At 42.4% G+C, this 20,215-nt stretch overlaps 2 protein-coding genes and 1 non-coding gene across 5 annotated transcripts; all 3 read right to left on the reverse strand.

Moving 5' to 3' along the window:
* Positions 1–520: 520 nt before the first annotated feature.
* On the reverse strand, positions 521–4,884 carry NAA20 (N-alpha-acetyltransferase 20, NatB catalytic subunit). 2 transcript variants are annotated; one of them, XM_033067929.1, is made up of 6 exons: positions 4,657–4,877; positions 4,495–4,519; positions 4,334–4,424; positions 3,068–3,203; positions 1,980–2,125; positions 521–852 (listed from the first exon to the last, which is right to left on the reverse strand). In XM_033067929.1, exons 1-6 carry the CDS (start codon positions 4,707–4,709, stop codon positions 767–769), a joined length of 537 nt encoding a protein of 178 aa, XP_032923820.1. In that variant the 5' UTR covers positions 4,710–4,877; the 3' UTR covers positions 521–766. The 2 variants fall into 2 exon arrangements, with proteins under 2 accessions (XP_032923820.1, XP_032923819.1); XM_033067928.1 differs by lacking the exon at positions 521–852 and having other exon boundaries at positions 859–2,125; positions 4,657–4,884.
* A 1,810-nt stretch (positions 4,885–6,694) lies between these two features.
* RABGGTB (Rab geranylgeranyltransferase subunit beta) lies at positions 6,695–19,854 on the reverse strand. 2 transcript variants are annotated; one of them, XM_033067436.1, is made up of 9 exons: positions 19,770–19,854; positions 19,184–19,291; positions 17,314–17,511; positions 16,533–16,638; positions 14,296–14,348; positions 14,068–14,178; positions 10,531–10,656; positions 9,589–9,738; positions 6,695–7,678 (listed from the first exon to the last, which is right to left on the reverse strand). In XM_033067436.1, exons 1-9 carry the CDS (start codon positions 19,770–19,772, stop codon positions 7,538–7,540), a joined length of 996 nt encoding a protein of 331 aa, XP_032923327.1. In that variant the 5' UTR covers positions 19,773–19,854; the 3' UTR covers positions 6,695–7,537. The 2 variants fall into 2 exon arrangements, with proteins under 2 accessions (XP_032923327.1, XP_032923328.1); XM_033067437.1 differs by lacking the exon at positions 19,770–19,854 and having other exon boundaries at positions 17,314–17,556; positions 19,184–19,252.
* On the reverse strand, positions 18,946–19,027 carry LOC117000510. The gene has a single exon (XR_004418798.1). It is a non-coding gene; the product is annotated as a small nucleolar RNA SNORD45 (small nucleolar RNA).
* Positions 19,855–20,215: the final 361 nt, after the last annotated feature.

Below are 20,215 nucleotides of genomic sequence, written 5' to 3' on the forward strand. Positions count from 1 at the left end.
ATGCTGACATTCCCATGTGCCAGCCTGGGGTATGTCTGGGGTGTTGGTGGGATCTGTCTGGGGTGAAGGATCTCAGGTGCCTGTTCAGAGCAGCCCATCACTGAGGAGCTCTGAGCAGAGCTTGATCTGTGCTCATCCATGCCCTGCCTGGGCCTCCCACTCCCCACCAACGTGTTTCCTTCCCTGGGATGTGTTTTGTAGAGAAGCCCCCACTGGAAGACAGATCCATTTCTGCCAGATGGAAGTAGTGGCCTGCCACTGCTCCATCGCTGGCTCCTGCAAACCTGTGCTGTGAGTCCTGGGACCAGCACCTTCCCACCACCCAGCCCAAGTGGAGCTCCTGGGACCCAGGGGGATGTGGCACTGGTCCCAGGTGACCCGCTGAGGGCTCCAGTGGTGCTAAGTTTCTTGGGTATTGTACAGCAGCATTTTCAGTGATCATGAATACATGCATTTGAAGAGTTTTTACTATTACTGAATTCAGGTATTTTGGTTTCAATAAAACCAAGAAAAGACCATACAGGAGGTAATTCCATTTTTTTTAGTAGTCTTGAAATCTCCAATATGTGAAAGGAAAAATAATAGAGTAAGTGTGGCAGTATACAGCCATTACCAACAGAAGCAGTGTTAGTCAGCTTCTCAACACTGCTTTTTAGTATTTTATGGGAAAAAAATTCGGCCTAAAACTTCTTATCCATGAGTTGTTGGGGGTTATAGAAGGTGGAACCTGACACTTAGTAAACTGCATGAGAACCATAGCTCAAAGTTACTCAATGTCTTCTGGCCTCACAGGATGAGGCAGAGGTATAACTGATTTCTTCTCTGTATCTCTGGAAAGAGCTTTTCTCATATCTATAGCAAAAGGAAAAAAAGTTGTAATAGTAATGCAGTCATCATACAAGGTCATATTAAGTGAATTCTCCATTAAAATAAGGTGATTTTTAATCAAGAAAATTTCCTAAAATCATGAGGCTACCTCAAGTTGGAAGGGGCCCACAAGGATCCAACTCTCTGCTCCACAAAATACTACCTAAAACTATACTGTTTGATCAGGAGCATTGTGCAGCTTTGTTCCATCTCCTCATGTCCTGTCACTGGTCACCGGAGAGAGGAGATCAACACCTCCCCTCTGCTGTCCTCTATAAACTGTGATGAGGAGCTTTCTCTTCTCCAAGTGGAACAAACTCATGGACATCAGCTGCTTCTCCTAAATCTTGCCCTCAAGACCTCTCACTATCTTGAATGCTGTCCTCAAGACACACTAATGTCCTTAATGTTGCTCAATGGCAATGATATCAACTGATATAAAACACTACATGAAACTCAGCTGAATGGAAAAGAAATGACAGGATAAAGGGACAAATATATGATTTAAGTCACATGCAGCAATGGTAGGTATCCCCTAGCCCTTGTATTTCACAGTGCTCCTATAGAACAAATAAATAGTGCAAGAACAGAAACTATACATGGCCGGGCCATGTAACCCTTTGGGAGGATAATTTTAAAAAGGACCTAGAAAGAGAAGCACCTGGTAGTTCACTTTTGTTAACATAATTAACATTAACATTCTTGAATTTCCACGTTCCTTCCCTTTTAAATTGAAAATGTCACTCAATTCTCTGCCATTGTTGAACACTAACAATTGTTAATTTATAGGCAGACATATGAGAAAAGCAGTTTCAAATCCGTGTTATGGGATGAAAGGAAGAAAGTACTGACATACCTTCTTATTTATTCTTGTTCTGCAGTTGATTTTGCCAGAGATTGTATAAAATGTGTAAATGGCAAGATTAAGTTTTGTAACTGATATAATCTTAAGTAAGAAAAGTTATCTAAAGGAGGATACAAAAATCCCATTAATCAGTAACTATCTGAAATTGTTTCACAGGCCAAAAAAATAATAATCATCTTGCAAACAAGCCCAGGAACCCTCAACATGAGAATCGTTCCATTCAATTTGAGACTGAACAAGAACTTACCATAAGCATCTTCATCTGGCTCCCCACTGCTAGCTGAGTAGTACTCTAAGACTGTCCGGTACACACTGTAGCCTAGTTGCTTATACATATTTACGGCAACCTGATTTGATACTCTCACAAAGAGATCGACAAAAAATCCACCCTTTCTTTATCAGGGAAGAAAAAAACAAACAAACAAACAAAGAAAACCACATTAAGGCATAGTAAAAAATGTATTTCTAGGTAACAGCCCATAAACTGTAATGAAACCAAAGCAAGTCTAATACAGTATGCTAATCAAACATTTTTCACAATGTAATAACAGATAAACTCCTTTACCAAGGGAAAATTCAAATATAGACAAGGATTTAATTTTATTTTTGTCACACGGCCCTCTACACCAATCGGTGGGTTCAGAAATTTGAAGAGAAAGAACAGGACATGCTAAATGCCCCCACAGGCCTAAATCCATTAGATACGATAAAAAAAATTCCACATTTTAGATTGCTTGGATTAGGAGGAGTGGAATCAGTCACAAAATTCAGTTGCCTAACAGGAGATGACAGACCCTTAATTTCACAAGGCAAATTTTTCAACACATCATACTATTTTCCAGTTTTACCAACCAAAGTGGAATTGCCCTACCAGAATGAGTTAAGGACATATCCGAGCGGGTTCATCTGACACTACATTTTCTCAGGTTCAAGTAACCAAGCACAGGACGTTAAATAAACGAAGATATTCTCTGCGGTACAACATTTGTTCAGGATTGTGTCTGAGGGCATTGCACAAAGCCCACAGTTACTGCAGAGGTATGTTGGAGGCCCTACACGAAACAGTGCTGTCATTTCACAAAGCTCTTTTCCTGTCAAGAAATGTTCTTTTACACAGTATCTCTACTGGAATTCACGATATGTCCTCCTCACTCTGGCATGTTAACTTTCAGAGAAACCCTGAGATTTTAAACTGCTAAGCAACTTTCATAACTCTTTTTTTCCAACTATGAGGAATTTCAGAACACCACATAAAGCAAAATTCTACCACATAAACCAGGGACAGGTATCTGTAGAAATACTACTTGAAAAGATAAAGATAGATATACTACTCACTTTTCTGAAATTTCTTCCAGGAGCTCCATCAATTTAGCAGCCAAACCCAGCCGTCGAAATTCTGGTGCGACAGAGAGAGCAGTAACGTGTCCGTGCCATTCTTCCCTAGCCACAGAGCCTTCGGCTTTGCCCATAACTGTGAACATACAGAGTATCAGCACTGCAGCACCTCTGGAGTAATGCAGTGCCTGCAGCCATACAACAAGGGGAATAAACCATGGACAAACACACACGGTTGTTGAAGAGGATAAAACAGGGATGTCTACCTTTTCTATGATCCAGCAGCCACTAAAAATGTCATTTTGCTCAATTACAGCAGTTTCTTGACTAGTGTAAAAAAACCTCACCCAACAATTTTGCAAATTCCGTACTTGAGGTGACTTCAAAATGTAAATTCTAAGCAATTCTCACAAATCTTTCACTGAACCAAAATTTAATCTCTGACTAAAACAGAGGAGGAGCAGAGGGCTAGAAACCCAAAACTACCATTCCAGCAACTGTCTGAGACTTTTGGAGATTATGGGGGAATGGAGCTTGGGAAGCTTTGCCAAGGCCCTACAAACATGATGTGGTCAAGGGGAAAAAAAAAAAAGTGGAGGTGGGGATGGTGTTTTGGAGAGTTTTTTTCCCAGTTTCTCTCCTTTATACACTGGGCCAATCTAACATAAGTTTATTAACGAACACTTCCACCCTGTGCTTTTATAGATATTACAATCATTGCTAATAAGCAACAAGTGTGGTGGGTACAGAAAAATGTTCTATACAGCACACGTATTTTCAGCTTTAGTACGTCAGGTATTTTTACTTCCTGAGTTCCTGAAAAAAACCATTACTCTGCCCCACCCTGCCTCCTGGCAGTTCTCTTTGGCATGATTTCTGAAAAACACAAATATTCCACAGCAAATCAGCAAATGACATCCAAGCCCAGAGCTTTCCCTTACAGGGCGATGCCAAACACAAGTCCAGCACTTTTTCTCACTTTGTGTAGGGAGTGTAGGGACTTAATTTTAGATTAGAAAAATACTCATTTACCAAATACAGGTGGATGTTACCACAGCTAAGGCTCCCCGTTGGGCTAGGAATATGGAACTGGCCATGAATCCTGCATAATACCCTAGCACATTTAAGAAACGGGAAGGTGTAACTCAGCGTTCCTCTTCCATGTTGGATATTTGGTAAACGCGAAGAGCAAGAAAAGCTCCCACGGTATAATCCCCGAGATAGGCAACGAAGGGAGACGTTACCGCCGGAACACCCGGCACTCACTGTAACCCATCAGCTCCCCGCCGGGCGCCTCGGCGACGATGAAATACTCGGGCCAATGGGCGAGGTACTGCAAGTAGAAAGGAATCCCGTACTGCGCGCCGGGTTAAGGAGCAACTGCGGCCGCCATGGACCCCGCGCCCCTGCCCCGGCGGGAAGGATACGGTCTCGGTCAGCGGGTCCAGATTGCTGTGGGGGAAGAGAATGCGGCGTTCACGCCGGGCCCGGGCCCTGGCTCGCCCGGCCGGCGGGGCGCCCCCGAGGACCCCGCGGGGCGGGGAAGCGCGCAGGGGCTCGGAGGCAGGGAGAGGGGACAGGGCGCTCACATGTTGTTGAATCGGAAGAGGTCGTCGCAGGTGAAGGCGCGGAGCGTTGTCATGATGATGGCGACCGCGACGATACCAGCGAGGGTGACGCTGACGACGCTGCCCCGGAAGCGCTCCCGCGCCCAAGGATCACTTTCGCCACGGAAAGGCGGTAGACGGGGCGCTCCCGGCCCCTACACAGCCCTGCCGCGCCCCGCAGAACCGCCCCGGCCCGGCCTCGGCCTGGCCCGTGCCTGAGACCTGCCGCAGCGGGCCGTGCGGAGCAGGGGCGGCGCGGGATCCCGGGCCGAGAGCAGCGGGCGGGCGGCGGGCACGGCCGAGCAGGCCCGTAGTGGCGTGAGGTGCGGCGGGGCGGGGCCGAGCGGGGCCGCACTACCGGGAGGGCTCTGAGCTTGTGCAACTCCACCGCACGCTGGCTGCGCGTAACACGACGTGACCGTAATGTGCGTGACTACATACGCAAAAAAACAACTTTGGATGTGGAAAGATGCCGCCGGACGAGGCCGAACACAGGCGGGAACTGCCGTGCACAGCGCATGCTCGCCTTATGTGGAATGAATCCCACACCTGTTCTCAGCACCAAAACATGACTGATCCTGAACGCCCCTCACCACTGCACTGACTTAAGCACCTCGCCCGTCCCACTCCGCAGTCTCTCCACCTTACCCTCCACACCATTGGCCCTTCAATTTCGCTTTCAGAGGGCTGCACGTCAGAATCCATGCTCAAGAAGGACAACATCGATTTAACCGGCAGGCTGTTGCCATCAGCAGGTAGATGCCTCTTCGTCATTAGCAAAAACACAGGGCTGGAAGTCATGCCAGCCAACACTGACCTCTTCCACAAAAATAGTCCTCAGTAGTGGACGATACTCTACACGTGTGTTGCATAGCATCTCCTGTGGCACCCAAAAAACCAAAGGGATATGATCTCCAGTATGCCCATAAGCATTCACCTATTCCACAAGGTCCACTGTGCCATTCCTCTTACCTCCATTGGCATAGCTCAGCATTTGAATTATATCTGAACAAAGTTACCACTGCAAGGGACCCAGATCTCTCTAGTTATTCTCAAGGAAGATTTGCTCCAAAGTTTGAGGCTATATTGTGGGTTTGATTTTTGTCTTTGAAAATTCTGCATGAGATGCACTGAATGGAGTTTGGGTACATGTTTTGGGACAATGAAAGATGCCTTTCTTGACCTAGAATTTAGAATCAGGAGATGCTTGCAAGGCTACACCAGACAAAGCGTAGCCTATCACATTCGAGATCTGTCAGAGTTCTGATAATTTAAGGGTCAACGTTTTGGTAGGAGAAAGATGATTCAAGGGCTGCAGCTGTGGTGCAAGAGTCATGCAGGATTTCAGAGTTGCCAGAAGCAGGAAAAGACTATGCTTTTCAGGATGGTGGAGGTGTGAGGGGGGATATGAAATTTGGGAGAAGGAATAGGCTGCTTTAAAGCTGGTTCTTGGTCCTTTCAGGTGTTAGGAAATGTGTAACTTTATAGCCCTCTTGCGCTTGAGGCATTCTTTTCCCACAGAACTACAAGAATGATACAAACTGGACTTTGGGCTTGTTTTGCTGTACTCAAGATAAAGCTTTTACTCCTGAAGTGCTGAAAGGCACTTTGGTTACTGTGACTGAAGTTCGTTCAAAAGCTGGTCAGGGCTAGAGTAGTCTTTACTACTATTACATTAATTCCCAATATTATAGCCTAAAGCACTTTTCTACTCAGTGAGTTTGGATTTTTATTTTAAATGACTACACATTAGTATATAGTTTTGCTAGTATGAAAACTGTGCAGGCCAAATCTTGGGTGGCTGTATCTGCTGAGTGAAGTACAGGTGAAACAACTTTAGTCCTTACTTAAGCATAAGTACAGAGATTATCAAAGACATCCTCCCCTTCATAATTACCTTTTACTGTATATTACAAGTGGAATATCATTCAGTCTCAGGTAGGATTTGTGGAATGTAAATTAAGAGGCAATTTTAGCACTTCTATGAAGACAAAGAGGATTTCACCCTTCAGAGAACAAGTATTTTCCACAGCTAGTTTTATTTCCAATTACACCATAATCAAATGTTGACAATTACTGTCTTAAAAGCTACAAAAGCAGGATTTCAATCCATCAACAAATTTAGAATCAACTCTATGTTCAATTACAAGTCACTGCCCAACAGAGATCTCCTCTAGAATGTTTAATGTTAGCAAGTTTCACTATGCATATTCAAGGTATGCTGTATTTCGAGTATCGGTGGAATTCTGTCTAAGGGACGCATCAATAAATGAAGACATTTTTATGTTTAAAAGAACCATAATTACTGGTATCATATTACTGGTTTTACTGGTATCAATTATTGTGAGAAGAAGCAGCTGTTTCTCAGTACAGAAGCGTGATGGCAAACCTGAACAGGAAGAATCAAATACATAAGTGTGTGGTATTAAGTGCATGGCTTAGGTAGGATTGTGTTTTGTTTTGTTTTTTTTTTTAAAGTGCTTTGCATGATCCACCATCAAAAGAGGCCTGTATGAAATCCAGTACTAGCATGGTTGATATTACAAGAATAGAAAAGTTAAGCATTCAGAGTCAAGCTTTGATTTGAATATTATATTAAAAAAAAAAAAGCCAAAGTCCATACATTTAGATCCAGAATTGAAATGCTTCTGCACATCTTGGAATAACAACCAAATAACAGAGTATGAGAATCAGCCTGTTCTGATACAATTTATAAAGTGACAAAGTACACAGCAAAGCTATTGCTTTACTTCCAAGATGTAAACACATCTGAAGGCAGAATACGCTGACAGTTTCACAGATGAGATTATAAATCAGTAAAACCAAAGCAACTGGTCATACGAACATTTTTTCTCTACAAGGCTTAGCTTACAAGCTCAGGCTGTACGTTTATTCTTCGAAGGACATCTTCTGGCATACAAAAGACAGGATTGACAGCCTTAATTTGTTCTTCTCCTAATAAAGATAGTCCAGCAATACCAAATAAGGTGTGAAATGGATCCACCTGGGAAAAAAAAAGAAAGCTTGTGTCTGTTTCCAAAAGTCAATCAGTTTTTCACTTGTATGGAATGAAACTTTTGTTTGCCAGCAAGAAAACTGAAAATCTCTATGGCTGGGGAAGACAAAACAACTGAATAAACTTTCATTTGTGCTAACATGTGTTGATAGGCAAGACCGTTTCCACAGCATGCATTTACAATACTATGATTTACTCAGGAATGCTTGTCAGTTATCTGCTGCTAAGACAATTTCCAACTCTGAGTTAGGCAAAGCACTCACATTTTTCTATTAGCATGCAATATCACAGTGTAGCAGAAGCAAAGATAATTAACATTGTAAAGTAAACTGTTTCATCTACAGGTACCACTTCCATAAATTCCCCATTTGTTCTTCAGAAACATCATAATGCTCTTTAATGGTCTCCAAATACAGAGCTGTGCTGTAAAACCTTGAGAGGGAAGCAGCATCCTATTTTGCTAGAAAACCTGCCAGAACTATAAATAAACAACCCCCCCAAACCTCTACTCCTAAAACCACACAACTGCCACCCTCTCTCCCCTCTAAAAAACAAACAAATGAAAACAACAACCCAAACACAAAATCCCCCAAAACAAGCAATGTTAGGAATGAGTTTCTGCGCGAATAGATCAAAAACCTGGGCATCAACATTTCTACAGGAGTAGAAATTTCTACACTTCAGCAATCAAAGTCAGATAAAAATAATATTAAATGACTGCTAATATAACATAGAAAAACTCTCCCAAAGATGCTCTCCTTAGATACAGAGAAGAGGCCCTGCAGAGTTGCTCTTCCAAGAAGACACAAATATTTCAATACTCAAAGCTAGAAAAACATTTTTTTGAGAATTCTGAAAAGCGAAAAGGTCTTCCTGTAAGCTCCTTAGAAATACAAAACTCTTCCTATTTTAAGAACATAAAAATACTTTCCAAATGACAGATGAGAGTTACTAGATTTCTCCTCAAACTGGGAATAAAGTAGCTGTTTGCAAAAAAAACCACGTTACTTTATTTTTTAATGAATTTGTGGAGAAGGGAGCAGACATGGGCAGCTGCAACAAAAACAGCTAATACCTCTCCAGACCATTAACAAATAAGCCAAGTGTTTGATAAGAACTGCAATGAAGTCTCATAATACTCTTTATTCTATCTGTCCAGCACTCTTGAAAGATACAAACTTTATTTGCCATTTCACTGGGACAATATCAATTACTTCCTCTTGAAACCAGAGAGAACAGACTAGCTAAATCATAACTGCTCTCTCAACAAGCAAAAAGTCTATACCACCAGCCTCTTGATGTTACCACAAAAACTTCTTCCTCCCTCTGCTAGACAAATGCCGGCTACAAGATTTATTGAGTGCTTGGGCTAGCAAAGAAAGTTAGTGTACAGGGATTCTTAATAAAAACTCATGATTTCTTTAGATCAGACAAAACCACCAAGAGAGTTGACGACTGCTTAACCTACTTACCAGATTTTAGCTCGCAGATCATTTCACAAAACAAAATAATAAACCCAAAAAACCCACACACCCACCAGAAAACTCACCACCAAACATAGTGTTTTTACGTAGATCTTCCAAACGCTCTCGTGAGAAATGGTTTGTGTTGCATGTGTTATGGGAACCGAACCAGATTTTGTAAGGAATGGCAACTGACTTCAATGGGGGATACAAGTGCATTATAAAGAATGTGCTCCCCAAATACACCTTCAATGGCAATTCTACCCTATTCTTTCTTCAGAGTAAACTGCAGCCTTTGCAAAACCCATCTGGACCATGAGTTGACTTACACTCAAACAGTGTTGAAACTTTTGGGTTTTTTTGTTGAAACAAAAAGAGTTGAAACTTCCAGTTGAAATTACCGTGTGTACTTTATTTAGAAAAAATATTGCTTACCATATCTCCCGGTCTGTCAGCAAATCCTCCAGTCTCCTCATCCTGGCAAGCCAAAATAAAGCAGCGCAGTTTCTCTCTGTCAATCCACTGTATCCTACCAATCATCTTCAAAGAAGCTAGCACCCACCATGAATAACATACATCAGGTAACTGGCAAGCAGAGAAGCAGATTAGTATTTCATTTGGTTTATAACATAATGTTGTAAATTTTGCTGGTAATTCTGCACATTATCAGGTGTGCTGTCATAATACTCTTGCAGAAACACAACAGTTAAAGAGTGTCTTTAGAGTAAAAGAGTTTCTTGACAGAGTCTCTTTTCAGCTGGCTTCTATTTTCAAGAAGGGACAGTATCTTTTTCAAACTTCTTCCATTCTTCAAGAAACAAGACCAACAGAATGTGATTTTTAAAGACTTCACCTTCTGTGAGAGAGGCTGAAAAACCACAGCACTTTGTATTGCCTCTTGAAAAAAGAAGTCCATAACAACTATTTGTATTTTCGGTGCAAGGGGGGAAGCAGGGGAATCTGTTGGTTGATTATCTATTTGGCAGACATTATTCTAGGTTACACAAATTTCTAGTGTGATGTGGAACATTATGACACTCTGGATTTACATCCAGTAAAACAGTAATTTTTATACAAATCCTACAGAAAAGATCATTCCCAAAGAAAATATTAAAGAACCAGTTTAACAGGATTATGGTTCAAGTGGTCAGCAAGACATGCTTCAGTATGTGTACTCTCCTATACTGAGACTCAAACGAAGCTAAGGACTGCACGAGAAGTGTTAGTAACAAGAGAAACAATCAGGATGAAGGCCTCACTTCTTGGAAAAGTTTACTGAATGTTTTATAGAAGTCATGACATTTTGCAGAAGTAGTTCAGCTTCAGAAAAAACAATCTCTCTTGAGGTTTGAACAAAGAAAAGAAGCCACACGATACCTTCTCTGGTCGTCCGTTGAGACCTCCCGAAGGTAACTGACGTTCACAAAGCCACCAACCCAGCAAGTCAACATTTACTTGATGTAACTGGTCTGTTATAGCCAGAAATCCTGTGCAACAATAGATCTAAAATTACAGACATAAATTTTTTGTGTGTTTAAAAACTAAGTATAGTTTAGCAGACTAAATGCAGGAAGATCTCAAAGCAGCAATACAGTCATGTAAACAATGCAAAATAAGCTCACACACATTTCAACTTTCAGTTTCAAAGACTTTTCCTTCAGAAAAGTATGTTACTGTTACAGTTGCTTCTGTAAAAACAGAATTAGTAACATTAATTTAATTACGTAGCAGTAGTATTTTACTAATATAAGACACTAATGCAAGGTTGGCAAAGTGATCCTAGCAGATATGAGTCATATAATTTCATTTTAAAACACAGACTCTCAAGCCAGAGTAGTCAAACTGCCTTCAGCAGGCCAGATATGGCCTTAATCAAAATTTTGCATCCAGTCTATGGTTTGTTCCTCTAACTGCCTTTTACCCTAACGCTTGCAGAAAGTAAACAATAGACCAAATTAATTCCCTAGCAGAAACAGGCTAACCTGGATCAGTAACTACCTTGGCAATTCCCTGTATGTTCAGTCATGTCACGCTTACTTTCAAAGTGCCATGTAATATACCTGGATTGATTAATCCCCTTTCAATAATTAAATTAAAAATTCATAGTTTTTTTCCTGGGAGATAACATTTATGGTCCAACAGCATACTTTGGTCGCATTTCATATGGTCACTAAGAAAGCAGCAAAGCACAAAAAGCCAAGAATCATGGAATCATTACGGCTGGAAAAGACCTCTACAATCATCAAGTCCAACCTTTAACTTAATTCCACCAAATAACACTAAACCATATCACAAAGTGCCACATCTACGCATTTTTTTAACACTTCCAGGGATGGAGACTCCACCACTTCCCTAGGAAGCCTGTTCCAATGCTTAACCACTCCTTCAGTGAAGAAATTCTTCCTTATATCCAACCTCAATCTCCCACAGTGCAACTTGAGGCCATTTTCCCTTGTCCTGTTACTAACTGTCTCAGAGAAGAGGTTGATCCCCACCTTGCCACAGCCTCCTTTCAGGTAGCTGTAGAACAGTAAAGCCTCTCCTGAACCTTCTTTTCTCGGGAGTTAACACTCTCTCAGCTGCTCCTCACAGGCCTTATGTTCCAGACCCTTTCCCAGCTGCATTATCCTCTGTAAACATGCTCCAACACCATAATGTCCTTTTGGAAGTGACAGGCCCAAAACTGTCCTCAGGATTGGAGATGCCCCAGCAGATGGGACAGCAACAGCCCTGATCCAGTGCCCACACTGTGTCTGGTACACGCCAGGTGCCAATTACCTTCTTGCCCACCTGATCACACCTGGGCTGATGTTCAACTCCTGTTGACCAGCACCCCTGAGTCTTTTCCTGCTGGGCAGTTTTCCAGCCACTCTTCTCCAAACCTGGAGTGTTCCACAGGGTTGTTGTGATACCAGTGCAGGACCCAGCACTTGGCCTTGTTGCACATCACACAGTTTGCCTTCGCCCATGGATCCAGTGTGTCCAGACCCCTTTGCAGAGCCTTCTGCCCTCACATGAAGCAAAACTCCCACACAAACTGGTCCTTCCTGTGACCTTACTGAGGATGCACTTAATTCCTTTGTCCAGACCACTGATGAGAATATCAAACAGGACTGACCCTAAAACTGAGCCCTGGAGAATCCCATTTGTGACCCTCTAACCAAATGGATTTAACATCATTCCCCACTACTCTGCATCCAGCCAAGCAGCCTGCTTTTCATCTAGCCGAGACTGCACCTGTCCAAGCCGTGGGCTGCAGCTTCTCCAGGAAAATGCACGTCAAAAGCTTCACTCACGTCTGGGTAGACATATCCACTGCCTTTCTCTCATCCACTAGGCAGGTCACCCAGTCATTAAAGGAGATCAGGTTTGGCAACATTCTCAGGAAACTACTGAATTTCCATGGAGGTGAAAGAGAGAGCTTTTTAAGGAGTATGTGAATAAGCACAACAGATCTAATGAAATGCCAGCTGCAAACAGAGAAGGTTCATCTATTGAACTGACTTCCTCGAACACTAGAACATGCCACTTACACTATATGGGCAATGCTACCATACTTAAAACTATAAGGTAAGTATACGTAACAGATTTAACTTTTTTCCTATTTTAAACAAAGAAAGGGCAGGAAACTCAACACTTGTCACCAAATGCCTCTAGTATTTTCATGTGATGATGTGAATCCTGGCTATGGCATTACTCACCGTAATTATGCAAAATAAACAGGTAACTGCAACAGCATTAAAAGTTGATTTTTTTCACACGTTGAGGTTAAGTGTATTTAACTCTTCCATGAAAAGAAATAAAAATAGGAAAGGTAAATTTAAAGTTATTTAAATTATGTAAATTTCCAGTTGAAAGAAGCTACTTAGATCATCTTACTCAGGAGAGCCCTTAATTTGTTCTAATTATACTACTGCATTTTCTTCTCAAGTAGATTTTACTAAGTTTTTTTCAAAATTCACTTCACCAATAACAGTGCGTAACGCTAGTGATTCTAACTGATAAATATTCCCATTTCTAAGTTAAGTATGTCACCTTAAAAGTGACTTTCTTAAAAAAAAAATTAAGTAATGCTTGACAGCATTCATGTTGCAATAAAGCAGATGGGACTCAGTTTTTTCATGTAAAAAAGTAAAATCTTTATCACATTATTCACATTTTATAGGACTATCAGAAGGCATCGTGTTAAACCTAACTGCTCAGCAATACAGTGAAACTCAGTTCACTGGTCGGTAAGATCTATTGTATATATCTATTAAATTTTCTCCCTCTAGATGTGTTTACATATTTTCTTTACTGATTCTCATTGGGACAGATTTCTTGTTTCTCATGGGTGCAGACTGCTTTTCTGTACAAGAATAGTTTCTTATGTTAATTGTTTTTCATTTCACTGATTTTTTCTTACGGGAACTTACAAGCCAGTTGATAATTCAGCAGAGTAAAGCCTGATTTTAGAAGGCTTTTCTTTTAAAATATCTTTACTTGTATGTAACAGATTCATGTTTCACTTTTATTTGGGTTCATTGGCTGATAAATCTTAAACATACCACATGATTGACCTTTATGTCTCATTATGATCTGTGTCAGAAACAGTGATAAATCTTGTCCACCGTCTCCACTGACACCCATTTAAAATTCTCTAAAAATCCTGATGTTAGCAATTTCAAAATCACTACATGAAGACTGAAATACAGTCCTAAAAGATGTTCCATTATGATCTTTTTTCCTACCTGAACTAAACTCTCAAGTCTTGACCCCCCTTCTCAGATTAGGCTACATACCTGTTCATTTATTTTAACTAAGATACCAGAAGTACATCAATTGTCATCACTGATACATTGTTGTAAAGAAACATTTATAGGCAGCATGTGATGCTTGCTAATTTAAAACATTTCCATATAAAGAGAAACTCACCTGTCCTGCATGTGATTCGGAACCTGGTCTACAACCAAATCCTCCATCAAAGTTCATACAGGACAAAACGAATTCTACTGCTTTTCCCACATCAATAGCATCCAGCTTTCCCTGCAAGTCAGAAAATAACTAATGCACTTGATATTCTACCAAGCTGATCTTCTGCAGAAACTTCAGCAGTACCAAAGAGCAGTGTCAATTCCCTACTTGTGCGGGTGATGGACTTACCAGAAGTGCAAGAGTTGCTGCAGCACAGAAAGAGAACCGTGTATCTATTTCTCCTATAACGTGGGGGGCAAGGAATGAAATAAGATTATTTTTTCAACAAACATTCATTTAAATCACTACCGAAAACATGGAACAAAATGTTAAAATCCCAGATTCTACACTGAAAACCAAAAATCAGCTAAAAAAATCCCCCAATGCAATTTAATTTTCCAGCTTATCAATTATTTCCCAAGTAATTTAGAAAAGATACTTTACCATTTAAGTTATCTGTATGTTTTACAATGCATGAAAGTCAACAACTCATTTAGAGCTGGACAGCCACATGTCCAAATCAATTCAGCAAGTGGTAATTTACAAATAACTGTTTTCATTTATCTGTAGTGCTCTACAGACAATTGCAGAGCAATGGAAATAATGCAAAAATACTCAGACAACTCTTGCTCTGCCTTAAATCCAGCCAGAAGTAGGAGCCATTTCTTATTTTTGGTAAAATTTAATTAAATTTACAAGGTTTCTTTTGCATATTTGGACCTAGAAGAAAAAACAAAGCCCCTACACCTATAACAAAACGATTGTCAAGTCCATTATAATACTTGCAGCACAAACTCCAGGCAATTACAGTAATTTCATTACTATAAGGCGCACATTTTTGACTAAAATTTTGGCCCGAACCCGGAAATGCGCCTTATAGTCCGATGCGTCTTATATATGGACAAAGTTGCGAACTTTGCCAACCCGGAAGTGGGAGCTGCAATGGGGGGGCGGTGCTGTGGGAGCACCGAGTCGCGAGGGGAGCAGGCGGCCGGCAGGAGCCGCTCAAGGAGGGAGGGAGCCGGCCCTGGTCGTCGCGCAGGGACAGAGGGAGGCGAGCGGCGCGGGGAAGGAGGGAGCCGCTGCCGCCGCCGGGAAGGAGGCAGGGAGCCGCCGCCGACCTGGCGCCAGTGGTGTGGGGAAGGAGGGACCGAGCGGCCACACAAGCCACGACCGCGGCCACCCCGAGTCGCCCCAGACCGCGGGTAGCCTCGAACAGCCACGAGCCGCGGCTGCCCAGAGCTGCGCCTTGCCAACCGGCGCCGGGGGCGGGCGGGAGTGCCAAGGCCCGCGGCACAGGGAGGGCACCTGGGGCTGCGTTTAAAGGCTACGCCAATCTGTGAAAAATGTTTGCAAATTGAGCACCTGCCAGTAAACCCTACTACTGCGCGATTCCATTACTCTTTCGTTACTTTGTTGCATGCGGCACAGCTCCTCGCTGCACAAAAAAAGTGCACCTTATAGTCTGGTGCGCCCTATATAATGTACAAAGTTGTGAAATTTGCCAGCTCCCGGAGGTGCACCTTATGGTCGTGAAATTACTGTAATACTTGAAGTCACAATTTAAAATTGAACTGAGCGGCAAACATTCAGTCTCTTGTTCGAACTTATGCAAGACTTCTCTTCTTAAGAAATTCACAAGCTGAAACACATAAAGCAAACATCCGCTGCTCTGTCCCACATCAGGGAACCCAGTCCTTCAGCTGTGCCGCTTGGAAATAATGTCAATCCATTGTGCAATCGGTACACTTGTGACAATATTTCAACAAAAAGGACACAGCAAATTGTGAACCAATTTAGCTCATAGCATATTATCTACCTTTACAGTCGCATATATACACTGCTAAGATCTCAGTTGCAGAATTTTACCTGAACAAGAGCGATATGCAATAATTTTCCTAAAATTTAGGTCTTCCATGGTGATAAACCGTTTTAGAGTGACTAAGTATTTATGTCACAACTTAAAAATACCAAGTTTGATCATAAAGAATTTATATCCAGAAACAAAATCAGTATTAACAGAAGTTCACGAGTACAAACCCAGCTTTTTTCACTCCCACACAGTGAAAAATCCTTTCACAGTTGACTTGGATATAGATCATTACTAACCACCAGCAAATAGCAAGTACAAAACGTTCCTTATGAAACAGCGTATCTAATATATCAAAGTACTGTTAAGTTAAAAATGCCCAGAAGTTTTCTTCTTTAAGAACTCAACACTATTCTTAATACAAGAATGGAATTGAAGTTGAGACTGTTTATGAAAGGAATGAAACATAATTCTGTCCTTCTGTCCTTCTTTTTCACGACTCAGAAAATAAGTGTTCACACATAACACATGTGCAAAAAGACCATCCAAAGAAACTTAAGTTTGCAGACTTAGACAAATCAACCTAGACACTACATTTAAAAGATCTAAAAATTACCCCATTCATCTCCAGCAAATGATCCGTCTTCTTTCTGCAAGCTCTGTATATATTCAACAATTTTATTTACATCAACTACATGGAGACTATCATATAAGATAAGAATCTGGGAGGGGAAAAAAAAGGACACATTAACAATCAGAGAAAAGCAAAAATCTTTTAAGTTTATTTCCTAAAAAAAAAAAAATCATGGATATATAAAATACTTGATTTAATTAACTCTGAATACTATTTGGTAAGGTTTATTAAACTTTTTTTTTCCACTTTAGTAGGTAATCTCTGCACTGTATATTATCTCTGTCTAAAAACTTTAGGACATTCTCAAAATGGAGATACAACCAATTCAAACGGAACTCTTTCATGCTTTGTTACTTTCCAGTGTTGAGGTCTCCTTTCAAAAGCATAACCAGGTTTATTTGTTTTACGTTAGCAATATGCAGAACAGAGATTTGATTATGGTTAATGTTGTAATGGGACAATGACACCTTAGATGTACCAGTTTGTAGTTTTGCACTATGGCTCCTTGGATATGTGTACATTAAGATGCTAGTTACTAATTCAACTTACAGTGCAAACTTGTCAACAATTACTACTTTCAAATTATTAGATTTTTATTTACGTTCATTTTTTATATAACTAATAGAACCAGTAGAAGCAATAATTTAAGAAAATTTTTTTTTCTTAAATTATGATTATACATTATTTCTATAATGATTCATAAATCTGCAGTCATCAAAATCTTAATCACAAACACTTTTTTCTAAAATTACTACATGCTTACCTGGACAGCACTGAGGGTATACAGAAGATGAGGATCATGACCTATGCTGGCACTTATTCCACCACATTCATGTTGACACGATTTGATGAATGACAGAATTTCTTCTTTGTTCATTCGGTGCAGCTGCCCCATGAGATCCATTGCTGTCAATCCCCAGTACACACCACTCATCCTCAAATACTCCGACATACAGTATTCCTAAACAGTGCATTATTTTAGTTCTTGATCAGATAAGCACACCATCTATGTAGCGCAATGAAAATATATTAGTTAACTTTCATAAATAGTTTCTAGTTAGTCAACCATCTTCCATCCATTTAGCAACTACGCATCAGCCACTCACAGATATTCACTGAATTCACAGAATGACTAGGTTGGAACAGACCTTCAAGATCATCAAGTCCAACCCATGCCCTAACACCTCAACTAGACAACGGCACCGAGTGCCACATCCAATGTTTTTTAAACACATCTCAGGATGGTGATTTCACCACCTCCCTGGCCAGACCATTCCAGAACTTGATCACTCTTTCCGTGAAAAACCTTTTCCTAATATCCAACCTGTATCTCTTAGGGCAGTTTGAGACTGTATCGTCTCCTTCTGTCAGTGCTGCCTGAGAAAGAGACCAACCCCCACCTGACTGCAGCCACCCTTCAGGCAGCTGTAAAGTGATAAGGTCACCTCTGAGTGTCCTTTTCTCCAGGATAAACAACCCCAGCTCCCTCAGCCATTCCCCACAGGGTTTGTGTTCCAAGCCCCTCACCAGCCTTGTTGCCCTCCTCTGGGCACACTCAAGTGTCTCAACATCCTTCCAAAACTGAGGGGACAGAACTGAACACAGCACTCAAGGTGTGGCCTCACCAGTGCCGAGCACAGGGGAAGCATAACCTCCCTGGTCCTGCTGGCCACGCTATTCCTGATACAGGCCAGGATGCCATTGGCCTTCTTGGCCACCACGGCACACTGCTGGCTCATGTTTAACCTGCTGTTGACCAGTACCCCCAGGGTCCCTTTCTGCCTGGGCACTGTCCAGCCCATCATGCATATGTGTATATATACACTCATACATACAGGAAAATGCACATGTAGATACCAACACGTACTGCACTCCCTCCCTGTATTTTTCTAGTTCAAAGCATAAAGTTCAATGTCAAATTAGACACAAACAAGTAGTTGTGTGCCAATTCACTTCAGATCACTTATTATCTTGGCATTCAAAGAAGCCCTCAAATTGCCACCCCTGCTAGTCTCAAAAAATAACAAGTCTATTATTTCCAAGTGCTAAAACTCTTCACAATTTGAAGTAGCACTAGGAAGTGAAGTTTTATATTAAATTCTCTTACACCGATTACACCACCTACACTACATAAACATTATTTTTTACATGCAGTACAATTGACAGCAGCAGTGCTTGGCGTGCTTTTATGAACAGTAAAGGTAATTGTAACTTTTCTTCACATCAGCCATTACTGACAATTTTCACTTGCTGGAAGTGGAATCCCATTGTTGTAGGCTACATCCAACCACTTATGACTATAAAATTCATCTAAGTTGTCCCATCAACAGAGTAACATGCAAATGCAATTCTACTTGTTCATCCCAGTGGATGAAGAAACTAGTAGCTTGTTTCTCAGGTCTCAGAGTAATTACAGAGCTAAAATGATAATCTTCAATTTATAGTCAGATAATACATGCCAAGGCTCATCACAGACCTAGAGAAATTAAAGGCACCTTTATTTTATACTTTGGATTGCAGGGTGAAAAACAATTAGCTTGTCAACATACATCTAATCCTTAACTCTAAGCCAACAAAGAGAGGTTATTACTGTTAACAAAACCACAGCTGTACTGTAACAAACTAATACCTACATAATCATCTTTCTTTGTTCCATATGAAGCTATATAGTCCGCATGTTTTTCTGAAAGTAATGTGCTTGGGGCATCCGGTTTTATAATAACATCCTTTTGCGGTGTCCCCTGTAAAAAGCATCAACAAGTCAGCAGCAATGTTAGGTCAAAACGTTTCAGCAACTTGGTATAATACAGTCAACACCGGTGACTGTGACTCCAGTGAAAAAAACATCTCTAACTATGCTGAGACCAGGTGAGGTATCTCACGTCATCACTGTTCAGCATGGTTAAACCCTTCCCCGGGAAAAGCCGCGAACCAAACCTTGCAATAAAGCTAAGAAATAACACCAGCTCGACAAGAATAACCTGAAGTGCCGGACGCAGAAGCCCTTCCCCGGGGCCGGCCGTGCCGCCCCGCGCCCCCACGGCCCCGCGAGGCCCGGCCCAGCCCGCGCTGCGGGGCCGCTGCAGAGGCGAGCGCCAGCCCCGGCCCCCGACCGGACCCGCTGCGACTCCCGTTCCTCCAAGGCCAGTACAGCGGTGCGCTAGAAAACAACGCGTTCCCGCAGGCGAGATGAGCCGCAACACGGACGCTGGCACCCACCATGGTCTCCACACGCACAGGAAAACCCGAGTGGAAGGCGGTGGCCTGCGCGGCCTCGCTGCGCCCGCCCGGGCCCCGCCCGCCACGGCGGCTGCGCAGAGCCGAGCGGCGCTGCCCGCCCGGGCCCCGCCCGCCACGGCGGCTGCGCAGAGCCGAGCGGCGCTGCCCGCCCGGCCCCCGCCCGCCACGGCGGCTGCGCAGAGCCGAGCGGCGCAGCCCGCCCGGGCCCCGCCCGCCACGGCGGCTGCGCAGAGCCGAGCGGCGCTGCCCGCCCGGGCCCCGCCGGTGCGCTGGGCCCTTCGGGGTGCGGGAACGGCTGCGGCGCTCTGGCGTCCTACTGCTCAAGTGTATTCTGAAGCGGGTACACTAACTCCGGCTGTGCACTTTCTTGCATCACAGCAAACAAGACAGCGCTTAGAAATAATTTCGGTTTCCTTCCTCAGCTC

Source organism: Catharus ustulatus, chromosome 9, assembly GCF_009819885.2.
Source record: "Catharus ustulatus isolate bCatUst1 chromosome 9, bCatUst1.pri.v2, whole genome shotgun sequence".
Taxonomy (NCBI): Eukaryota; Metazoa; Chordata; class Aves; order Passeriformes; family Turdidae; genus Catharus; species Catharus ustulatus.

What these genes read in the sequence shown, in the direction of transcription:
- NAA20 (XM_033067928.1), bottom strand. Translation starts at nt 4,709, where the DNA reads ATGACAACGCTCCGCGCCTTCACCTGCGACGACCTCTTCCGATTCAAC. An exon ending in TGGACCCGCTGACCGAGACC is followed by an intron (nt 4,425 to 4,494) that starts GTATCCTTCCCG and finishes CCCGGCGCGCAG; the next exon opens with TACGGGATTCCTTTCTACTT. An exon ending in CGGGGAGCTGATGGGTTACA is followed by an intron (nt 3,204 to 4,333) that starts GTGAGTGCCGGG and finishes GTATGTTCACAG; the next exon opens with TTATGGGCAAAGCCGAAGGC.
- RABGGTB (XM_033067436.1), bottom strand. An exon ending in ATTTGCTGGAGATGAATGGG is followed by an intron (nt 14,349 to 16,532) that starts GTAATTTTTAGA and finishes CCCACGTTATAG; the next exon opens with GAGAAATAGATACACGGTTC. An exon ending in CTGACAGACCGGGAGATATG is followed by an intron (nt 7,679 to 9,588) that starts GTAAGCAATATT and finishes TTTTTTTCCCAG; the next exon opens with GTGGATCCATTTCACACCTT.